The 11604-nt window shown below is 41.5% G+C and overlaps 1 protein-coding gene across 6 annotated transcripts in view; it reads right to left on the bottom strand.

The window, feature by feature from the left end:
- Positions 1-2777: 2777 nt before the first annotated feature.
- NR1H4 (nuclear receptor subfamily 1 group H member 4) overlaps positions 2778-11604 on the bottom strand; it is a 43910-nt gene continuing 35083 nt past the window's right edge. For all 6 annotated transcript variants that reach the window (XM_069000945.1, XM_069000916.1, XM_069000906.1 and 3 more), the window contains 2 exons: positions 4689-4802; positions 2778-3632 (listed from right to left, as the gene is read on the bottom strand). In XM_069000945.1, the coding sequence (XP_068857046.1) occupies positions 3394-3632; positions 4689-4802 (353 nt within the window). In that variant the 3' untranslated portion in view covers positions 2778-3393. The remainder of the gene's footprint in view (positions 3633-4688; positions 4803-11604) is intronic.

The following is an 11604-nucleotide window of genomic DNA, read 5'->3' as shown; positions in this document are numbered from 1 at the left end:
GACAGGTGGTCAGCCCCAAATGATACATCAGGAGAGGCAGGAACTGCCTTTGGCTGGCTGAGTGCCACACCTCCAGTGAGGGACTAATGCTATGGATCAACACTAGGTAAGAGACATGAGAAAAACATCCCTATCTATTGACACATGGCATAGGGACAGGCATTCCTTGGGAAAGGGGGTGCAGACACACCCTGGACATGACCCACAGAGTCTTGTGAGACCACAGTTTGCCTCTGCTCTCCACAGAGATGCCTAGCACTTTGCCCCCAGACAATCTGAGAAACAGCAGAGTCAGCAAATATTAAAGCATTTTACACAAACACTTAAGGGTGCTAACACATGCTCTTAGATGCTACATGAGATAGCCTGCTTAGAATCAGTTGAATCAGGATTTATAGATCACTCACTGGGGCCCAACCAGCAAGACATGCTACACTAATTACAACCCATTCCGTAGCACAAGATGAACCGAGTCCAAATCCCATTTTACTTGACTGAACAGTTTACAAATAAACAAACAAACAAACAAAATCCACAACCCTACAGATAGCTGAAACATTGATGAAGCAGCCATTGACCTAGCTTAAGTAGAACTTAAAGGCATTCACAGGAGGCTCATTAAAATGCCTCCGGTTAATAGGCTCATTAAAAAAAACTTGGGTAGAAACACTTTTACATCTTCACCCTATATTTAAAATATATAGCATCATCTTCTATTCCATCATCACCCAAAGGCAGTCACAACAGTCTAACCCAAAGCAGCTGGATTAGTCTTGACAGTACCTACTGAAACCCATGTTTATAAACACACCAAAATGAAAGAAGCTGTCATGTCACTATCTGTTGAAACCTACTACAGGATAGTCAAGATTTTTTTATGGACACATCTACTAACATGCAGAAGAAAAGGGGTAGGCACAAGAGACATCCACTGAACGGAGCGCTACTCCCTCCATCACTACAGCAATTACAGAGCCTTTTTGTTTCATTACTGAGTCAGCAGGAGCTCTGCTTCCCTGGGGAGGCCTCAGAGGCACAAAAGAGAAAGAACCAGACTAGTCAGTCTGAGCTGATGGACTTTTAGGTGGAAACCAAATCCTTACATTAAGGCACGCTGACTGCTCTCCTCAGAGACTGACTTTCCACACCTCTCCATGAAGTGCACACAAGCAGAGGAAGTGAGCACTCTCTCCCTTTCCAAATGGCAACAAAGGCCCTGGATACACCTGTCAGGGCAGAGAAACCCACTTGAAATCAGGGAGGAGCACTTCATCTCAACAGCTGGCATCTCTGCAGGAGACATGCAGACGGCTGCTTTCCCACAGGAGCATCCAGTTTGGGCAGAGGCTGGTTAACACCAGACACACTACCCCAGCTTCTCCCTCACGTTCACAGGCAAGCTCTTCTCTCTCTCCTATTTCTTCCCCACACTCTTCCAGCAAAGCAACACGGACGGGAGCATTTTTCGATGCCTGTTCAGCAGGATGCTGGCTGTCCACAAACAGGAGGAGTTTATTATGACTTAAATATAAAATCGTGTCTTATTCTGAAAGATCCACCCAGTACAATTTCAAATGCATAGGCCAGTTAGGCCTTATAGCTCCTAAAGGAATACATGTAGTTTTTCCCACGACTTGATCTGATACTATGCCAAAGGTGACACACAGCATCCCTGGAACACGGCCAGCTTTTGGGCAAAGAAAGGAGCCAGACACTTTTCGGCTTATTAAGCAATATGAGTGAGTGTTTTAGCCAAGAGCACTGGGGCAAATTTCCTGCAGAAACAGCACCGCATCCCCAAACGCCTGCGTAGGGCACAGGAGAGACTGGTTTGAAGGCGGTTACGCAAAACCTCCTCCCTCTCCCTTCCCCAGGGTAAGTTTCGAGGCACTTCCCTTCCGACATCCATGACAGCGACGCCGGATGGGAACTGCTGCCGCTGGACGGGTGACCGGGCCGATCCCAGTGACCGGCTCAGCCCAACACCGGGCTCTGCCTGGGGCTCACCGGCAGGCGGGACGCTCAACGCGTTCCCACGCTGACCCTGCAGACAGGCGGGACTCCCCGAGCGCCGCCGCTCCGGAGCTGCGCGCCCGAGGCACGGACGCGAGCGGGGCTCCGCCGCAGCGCCGAGACCGGACCCGCTGCCCCTCGGCCGCTCCGCACCGCCCCCGCGGGCCGGGCTACCGCCACCCCCCGGTACGGGCTGCCGTGCCACCCACCGCTCTGCCGTGCTGTGCCGTGCCGTGCCGTGCCGTGCCGCCCCGCGCTGTGCTCCGCCGTGCCCTCACGGCGCATCGGACGCCGCCGCGCCGGCCGCTCCTTTCGAAAGCGCCAATCGGCGCCGGGGGGCGGGGCCGTGCTCGCCGCACCTGGCCCGGAGCAGCGGCGCCGCCCCGCTCCCGGCACCGCTGCCGCGGGCTGGGACATCGCCCCCGGGCTGGGACATCGCCCCCGGGCTGGGACATCGCCCCCGGGCTGCGACATCGCCCTGCTGCACCCCCGGGAGCTGAGAGCCGACGGGGCCCCCTGGCAGCCGGCGTTCTGCGCCCGGAGCCTTCCGCCGCGCAGCGCTCGGCACACCGCTGCTGGGAGCGGACCCCGGTACAAGGAAACCCCGCGCCGTGCCTGCAGCCCCCGGCCGCATCAGAGAGTCCGCACCGCCGCGCACAGCATCCAGACACAGTTACCAGTTCCAGGGATGCTGCTGAGGGTATTTTTCAGAGCCATTAAGCACCAGCAATCAAAGTCGTAAAGCAAAATAACCTGTGACGCACTTCCACAAAGTAGAGATACTCTGTAATTTTTACTTTGAAATAATAATGCAATTGAAGTTACATGTATCATGAAAAGAGATTTCGTGTGTGTATGGTTTTTCTCCATTACATCTTGTGAAGAAATAACACCTTGCACACCTCACATGAACACATTTCAGAGTTGAACGGCAAATGACCGTGGTATTAACCATTTCAGCTGGTTTATTACTGTAACTATCTGGAATATATTCTTTGACAGATGTAAAGAACAAAAAAATCCTGCAATGAAAAATTATTAATGGAAACTTACTTTTTCCCATTTCTTTACAGAGGAACTGTAACTGCAATCAGCTTAGTTGCAGCCGGAATTAATTGGGTTCCTCTGAAGAGCTGGTGGGCTCTTTCTGATCAGAGGCTATAAATACAGAAAAAGTTATACTCATGTGTTAGGATCTGATAGCTGTACAATATTCTGTGCATAGTGAACAAAATGACTTCTATGAATCCATGGCATGTTTCTATAAAAATGCAGTAAAGAAAATATAATGCACCGTGTGATAGTTTTCTATGAAAATAAATGCTATGTGGTCCTTTTAAAAGATATTGCTCCTAAAATAAAATAATAAAAAAGTATCCATCACTGCACATCCCAGATCTCACAGAGAAGAGGTGTGAATTTGTGATCATTCACTCTCCATGACATCAACATCTCTGCGTGATGATGGTTAAATGTCCGTAATTCTGTGAGACGACCCAGAAGACATGCAAAGTGTTGAGGGTTATCTGGATGGTGAAGTTTGCAGACTTTTTGTAGAATATCCAGTAGTGGTTCTTGAAGCCTTTCCACAGAATCTCTGTCCTTTATGTATTGTCGATCTGATTATGGTTTTAAAGAAAAGAAGTAATTAGCAAGTATATTCTCTGATACATTGCAATTATTTGCACCAATAAGTTAATATAAAAATATTCAAATATTTACACTGGCCACTGATGTTCACACTTACAAAGAATATTTATTTTGAAAATAAGATGAAATAAAAATGTTTAACGCTGTATTTTTGCTTTAGGGCTTTCATGTAAGCTTCCCACTTCTAGCTAGAGAAAACATTTAACCTTCTCAAAAACCAAAGTGTTTTAACTCTACAATGTTTTGCTGGAGTTCTATCATCATCTTTCCATGTGGTTCTGCACCAGAGTATGTCTTGCAATGCATTGCAAAAACTGAGCAACACCCTAAGTTCTTGGGGGTGTAGTACTCCTGGGGAATTTAGCCAGTTGAGAAGAGTGTACAAGCAGGTCACCAGGGCAAAATCAAACATCTTCATCCTCAGATTAAATTTCTTTGTTAGAAAATACTTATCTTTTTATTTTGTTCATATGGAAGCATGTGTTTGGATACTTGGATTGGGAGGGAAAGAGGAGAATGGGATTTTTGGTGTAAAAAGGTCTCCTGAGACACACTGACTCAAAGAGTGATGGAAATGCTTCACCTTCCCATCCTTCATGAAACCTGGTTTGGAAACCTCCCAATAAAGGCTGAAGACCTTCATTGTCATACTCTATTCTAAGCTATAGGGTTTCCCAATTTCCCTCTAAAAAATGTGGCATCCCACGGTGGTCAGTACTGATGTGCATGTAGCCACATCTGGGGTTTTCTGAAGGAGGAAACCTGTTTTGCTAAGCAGTGAAGAGATACCAGTAATTCTTTAAAACAGGTTATTTAAGCAGTTTTTTCCTTGTATGCAAAACCAAATGGTGTAGCAGGACATTTGGAGTTTGTATTTGTGTGCTTGTTTTCTGGTTTAAATATGACAGAATGAGCACGTATGCTCTCTTGCTCCATGTAGAATGTAAGTTTTTGCAAATCTCACATCATGCTCCTCATGCTTTCTTTCCAAAATCACTAATATTTAATTCTGGATGAGAAGTTACCTGGAGACAGGATAACTATGGCTGTGAGCAGTGCATATTCCTCCTGTGTCATCTTCAGCTCTCCAATGCTTTTATAAAAATTAAACATGGGAGTTATGAATTCATCTGAGATACCTGTGAGAAGGAAAAAATAGTTACAGTAGGTCTTAATTATTGCAGCAGCTGGTTTATTGCTACACAGCAATTATTTCATATTTTGTATTGACTGTTTTGTGGGAGAAATCTACTACAGAAATCGTGATGCAAGACAATTAGTTACAAAAGTGCAAGCACATCCTTGTTTTCCAGCGCAAACTAGACACAGGCAAGAACTGGCAATTACTTTTTGCATGGTTTCAAAGTCTTTCTTTCAAACAATTTATTTAACTCTGCAGGTTTGTCCATCTGGCTCTTCAGGACAAGTCTCATACGTGGTTTTCTCGTTGTCTGCTGATAATCCTCTTTGCGAAGCAGTGCCTGTGTTCCTGTCTCTGCATTAGTTATAGGGAAACCTCTCAGGGTGTATGGTTTAATTCCAGCCCAACTCTACAGCTAACTGCCTTGGGCAGTTGCTTCAGTTGTCTCCATAAAGACGCTTAATTACTCCTTTTATGTAGCCTGAAACTCTTGTTAGGTCTAGGATTACCTGTAGTCCAAGATCAACTTGCTTGCAATAACTATTACCTTAAAGCACAAAATAATTATCAAAATATTATTTTATTATTATAAAATACAGAGCCAAAAATAGTTAAAATCCAGGCCTATTTAAGAATGGGATAATGTGATTCACCATCAGCGAAAGCCTTTGGGGTTTCCAAACTAAGGCATGCCAATGGGGCTTCTTCTTGCTGACTTTGTCATCAGGTCACAATGTTCTTAGTTAGCCTTAAATTACAGATGTACTCCATCCTACTCTTTGGTGTAAAAGAGAAGTAAGTCCTGTGACATCAAAATTATTCTTTTCTTAAATGGTATGTGAGTCACTCAGATCAGACACTAGACTATTGACAGCAGCTGCTTGCAGCTCTGAAGCAGTGTAGACATCCAAAACAGTGGTTCTGCAGCAAGAGTCTTTTGGCCTTCCTTGGCTGAAAGGATGGAAGCTTCCTTGGTTCCCACAGATGAGGGCCATAGGATGTCTTGTCGATTTAATCTTGATTTTGAGCTGTTCTAGGAGAAGTCTTTATAACTTGCCTTGGAAACCACATGAAATAATGCGGGTTTGAGTGTTATGTACAACATGAAACTGAAGTCCAGGACTAGGGAGGTTTGGAGTGCCTCCAGTAGGGGAAATTCAAACTGAAACTCAGCAGGTGGAACTCAAAGAAAGGAAACATGAAGTCACTTGACTTAACTATGAAACAGTCACATTTTGCTGTGACAGTGAATTTACTTCAAGCGGTGGAATAGTTTTGCGTCCCAACAGTGAAAGAATAGTCTTGCAGGGTGTGGTTTATTTTATGGCTGAGTCATGTGTTTAAACACATGACATGAGCAACCTATGTTCACTTCAGATTACAAGCCACAAATCCTGTTTTTGTGATGAGTTCAATACTACTGAGTCTAAGTAAATTAAGCAGATATTTATAATGCAGATCAGCTCGTCCTGTAGAAGTTAGTAATGCAGCTGGACCTTCTTACAGAGCAAACAACAGTGTTAGCATCTAATGTGCTGCAAGGCTTATGTTGTTAGTCATCAGCCTTAACTACTTAAAATTTTGAATACTTGTTATTGCTAACTTTTTGGGAACCACCTGTCTCTCCCTTGGGTGGTTTTAAATGCCAAGGTTCCTTATAGTGTGTAAGTAGCACATATACGTGGCACAGTTTGCATGAAACTAGAAACAAAAAATAGTAAAAAGGTGGGCCCTAAAGAAGAGCAAATTAATTCCTTTCATGGATATGAGTACCTCAGCAACAGCATGAGAAAAGTCCAAGACAAACTTGATATTTTTATAAGTCTCTGTGCAAGGTATTGTGCCTCTGGGCACAATAATCTTGACAGGAAACAAGAAATGGTAGGAAGTGGGCTGTGACTAAGACTCCCATCATTTGTTTCTCATATTCATAATTTGATTTTTTTTTTTTTGAAGGTCAGGTTAGCTTTCAGCTGGATGAAATCATTGCTTTTGGTGATCCCAAACTCCTCAAATCCTGTTGTCAATGTAGCAGAAGTAGGATGAAAGTGTTGCTGGCAAACAGGATGTGGAAAAACTAATTCAAGTCCTCACTGGTCCAAACAATGCCTAAGCATATAGTAAAACAATCCCTGCCTAGAAAGCTTATAAGCTAACCTTAAGAAACTGAAGTACGGATGGGTGAAGAAAAAATGAGTATAGATGTGGAAGCAAATTAAATTACTGCCGAGAACTCTGCATTAGTGTACTGCAAACAGAGAAATAAAACCGTAGAGATGGGAGGGAGTAGAAAGGAACGTTTCAGCAATTCGAGTGTTTTATCACTTTTCCTAAGGAGAACAGAACTTCAAAATCTTTAAATTGATATATGTCGCAAGGCAATAATGAAAAAAAACCGTTAAAAATTAACAATTACGAAATTAGGATAATGGAATCTTTTCTTGGTTAGTAGTTTTGCTGTCATCCCACCTATGCTGGAGTTTCCCTGTTAGTACTTCATCTTCCTGTATGCACATTACACAAATTGCTTTTTCGTCACAAGAGGGGGCTGTTTTCTAATGTGATTGTAAACGCTTCGGTTTGGATTTAATATGCTCCAACAGAAAGAAAAAAAAAAAAGCAGGAAACACAGGAAACAGATGTTTATAGTTCTTACTTTTTTCCTAGCTACTGTACGAGATGTTGTCACTTCAATTCAGCTTATCAGAACAAGAATTAAAGGTGATTTGGTGCTTGTAACTGGAAAGGCTAGAGAAGAAATGAGTTATGTGATTTTCCCAATGTCATTAGTACAAGTTATACTCAAAAGTGAAAGAAAAAAAAATCAAATAGATGAAATTATATTTCTGGCCTCATTGAGAACAGAAAAGTTAGTTCCGCCTAACCCTCTATATTTAGATCAGACAAGAGCCCTGCACAGTGCTGTCAGGCAGGCAGAGCTTCCTGGTCACTGCTATTAGTGCCTCCTTCCTAACTTTTTTCAAAAGGGTTTCAAAACCCTTGTTTCATGCAGCATTATGGCAGTAAGAACATGCTCATCCTTCATATGTCATTGGGCATCTTTCCACGTTACACGGATCCCTACCTAACCACCAGCCCAACTCTGTCAGCTGCAGTAGATACTGCAGGTCGTTTGATTATTTATGTTCATGCATGTCTGGCTGTAAAGCCAAGGGTAGGCAGTGGGAAATAAAAGCTTTACTGAGTGCAGCTTTGCAGCATCAGACTAGAGCAAATTTAAACCCATGAACATTATTCATTCAACACCCCTTCCTTGCACAACTTCATCTGTAGCCCAAGACACAGCATTACTCTACATCTTGCCTTTTTTAGAGTTTTGTTGCTATGATTTTTCTATAAAGGTAAGATCACTGATACTTTCATAAAGTTTTCAGTTTCAGGCCGTGAATAATTATCTGTTTAACATAATCCTGGAATAGGTGTTTTTACTGTTATAGCAAGTCAGTATTGCCAGCTTTTTGAGACAGCATTCTGTCTTCTATTTTTTTCTGTTTTGTAAAACTGAATAATTAATCTATTGCAAGAAGAAAGCTTGAGAGTAAATGCTAATTAACAGTAACTGGCACTGTGTTATTAATATAGATAGAGATCTTTTTTTCTTGATAAAGATTGAGGTGTTAGTGAATATGAATCCAAGGGTATATTAGTAGCTGCTTTATGCAAATAAAATATTTTAATTACTCACAAACTTACATTTTATCTTTCACATTGTTCCATCCACCAGAATTGCTTTTCATGCTGCTTATTAGCTCTCCCTTCTGAGCTATTCAAATGCATCAGTGATCCTTTAAACACTGATCAAATTCACCCCCTTGATGCTGAGTGCCAGATAGGGGAAAATCTAGCAAGGAGAGAAGACACAGCAGAGCATAGGCACATGCTCTTCTGTCTGTCATTATCTTGTAGGGGTTAAATAGCCAACTTAAATGAGAAGTTAGCATGTGTGGAGCAGAACTCACAGCGAAGTAGCAAACCCCCACCTTCTTTAAAGCAATCCATAGGACCTCTGTTAAGTCATAATTGCAAGCAAAGAAGCCTTAGCTTAAAAAAACCCAAACAAACCAAGCCTGCAAGGAGGGTGCAAATGACCTTGCCTCATACCCTCCTTTGGCAGTGGCCTGAGTGCCTGCAGTCAGGAGAGAAATGTGGTCTGGCACACAGTTAGCAGCATCTGCACTGCTTGAGCTAGTCTTCATAGGCAGAGTCTAAAAAAGTTTTGGCCTGAAGAAGCACACTTATGCAGAAGAAAAGAGGTCAGGTCCCTGACATCTGTTCTTGCTTTCATGGTATAGATCTATTCTGTATATATGATTTAAGTAATTTTATCAACTGTATTTATAACTCAGGAACCTAGCATTGGAAGAGTTGGTGTGGTAGATTGTGCAGGAAAGGTGTGTGAACAGAAAAGCTCTTTCCTATATTTTGTATTTTAAAGTGGTCTAAATTTCTAAATGTTTTGGGCAGTGTGCCAGTTTCGCCTTGAGTCACAGGATGATGTGTCTCCTTCCACAAGGATGCACATGACTGTTTGGAGAGTTAGACACTTTGGACACGTCAATGAAGATCATTTCATTTCTCTGCACAAACTCCGGCACAGTGGGGTCTTGAAGCACCACCCTTGGTCAGTACTAATAACTAAATGATAAAAGACAAGGGCAATGGAAATTATTAGGTATCCATGTTCCAATAACAAACTTTGCTTTTGGTTGCAGGAGCCTCTTATCCAAATCAATGTGAACTTTGTACCCCACATTCAATGGCAAAAGGTGGTCTCTTGCCAATGCTTTGAAAATGCAGCTATTTTTTTTTTTTTTCTTTGGATCTGAGTGTACTTCAGCACCTGTAACTCATCCAGGAAGACAACAGTGTATTTCACAATGTCACATGTCCTGCTGCCAACTTAAAATTTGGGTCCAGATTCTTCCCTTTCTGTCAATACCAGGTAGTATTTTATTTCCCAATACTCAAATTCCTAGAATTGCTCTGTAGAGTAAAATGATGAAATAAAAATCTCTGTCTTTTCATGACCACTGAAACCTGGTATCTTTAGCAAAACAAACTACAAATGCTCACAGAGAAAAATTTCTGTATCTCAGCTCTGTTTTTTAAAAATATTGTACTGCTCAATAATGGGGAGAATTTGCTTTCAAAATAACAGAAAAACACTAAGCATTAAATTACTGGAACGTCAGCCTTTCACCAAGTGAGTCAATCACAATGTGGTATGTGCACAGTGAAGCATCAAATAAGATGAGTAAATGGCACCAAATCTCAGTAACATGAAATAAAATGTCTGTATTTCTCATTAAGTCTCAATATTAGAGTGCATAGGAGAGGATTTCAGTCACACAAGCAGCTGATGCACGAATTTTCGTAAGGGGTTATGGAGAAAGACCATCAGGGCACAAACAAAGGCAGTCTCTGAGGTGCAGCAGGACTTGAGCAATAGGCACAAGCTGAGAAATAAAAATACAGCTCATCAGCATGAGAATGAAAATGAATGCTGATAATGCTCAAAGGTCATCACCACCAGATCTCTGACTTCCTTATCAGAAAAAAAACCCCAACATTCCATACAATCAGACTGGAGAAGACATAAATATTAATAGATGAGACAGCTTCAAAGTGGACATGGTGGCAGGTGACAGAAGTCTGGACAGCTTGTGACTTTTAGGCAGGATCACCACTACCCTCCCTGATTTTATGGATACAGGCATCAAAGCTTGACAATAGAACGTATGTGATATTCAAGCATTAAATATAAAACCCTAAAAATATACGGACAGAAATTCTGACTAACAGCAACAATTAATGGCTGCTGGCATGAAAAGGTTTAGGACCTCCCTAGGAGCCATAAATAATCCTGATGCTGTTTTTTCATTTATTACCTATAAACTTGATTTTTAAACTCCCACTCAGCCATCACTGAACTTCTTCTGATGCTCTCTATTGTCTTTTTAGGCTTCAGTTTGCTGCATTTAGCCTTTTTTGTTTGTGTGTTTGTTTTTTTAGATTTTTGTTTGTTTTCCAATGAGGTGTATGTAAAAAGAGGGATATAATCTCTTCTGGCCAGTCCTATCTCTTGGACCAGTCTATAACATAATGGGCAGTAGTGTTTGTTGTTACTGGTTAACACTGGAAAAGACTGCTTACATTTCTACTCTAAGATCACATTTGGTACAGGCTATTATGAAACCTAGAGCCCTGGTGTTGAGTCCTATGACATGCAGGGGTGTGATCTGCATAATATTTGATTTTTTTAATATTAAATATTTGTAATATTTTTATTTTACTCTAATTTATATTACATATTACTGAAATAACATTGAAAGCTGTATGTGTAAACAATGATAACAAAAGAATTCGTATGCCTTTCTTTCATTTTGTTTAAACTTGGACACATGAAAATAATGAGGATTTAAGCCACAAAAATAAGCTATTTCCGTAGTAGATATTTTAAAACTATTTCAAAGTTTTATTTATCTAGAAGTTAAATAGGTCTAGTAGCAGTAATTAAACTACAAATGCAAAGATTTACAAGCTGCTTTTGTTATTTATTGTCACAGCCCTCTTAAAGGCAGAAAGGGAAAATCTTTTAAAGTAGGCTTGAATTTGCAGAAAGTAGAGAAATAAACTATAAGGGAAAGGTTATTTTTTTCTGTATTCTGGCTCTTAATAGAAGGAAAGAATGCAGCAGTAAGCTGGATAATACATTATCTTCCTGTAATACAGGGAGGGAGAAGTTCTAATATCAGTGTTTCCTCTTATGTCTTCAACTT

This window comes from Aphelocoma coerulescens, chromosome 1A (genome assembly GCF_041296385.1).
Source record: "Aphelocoma coerulescens isolate FSJ_1873_10779 chromosome 1A, UR_Acoe_1.0, whole genome shotgun sequence".
Lineage (NCBI taxonomy): Eukaryota > Metazoa > Chordata > Aves > Passeriformes > Corvidae > Aphelocoma > Aphelocoma coerulescens.
The sequence above is the reverse complement of the archived record's forward strand: the minus strand, read 5'-3'. Positions and strand labels throughout refer to the sequence as shown.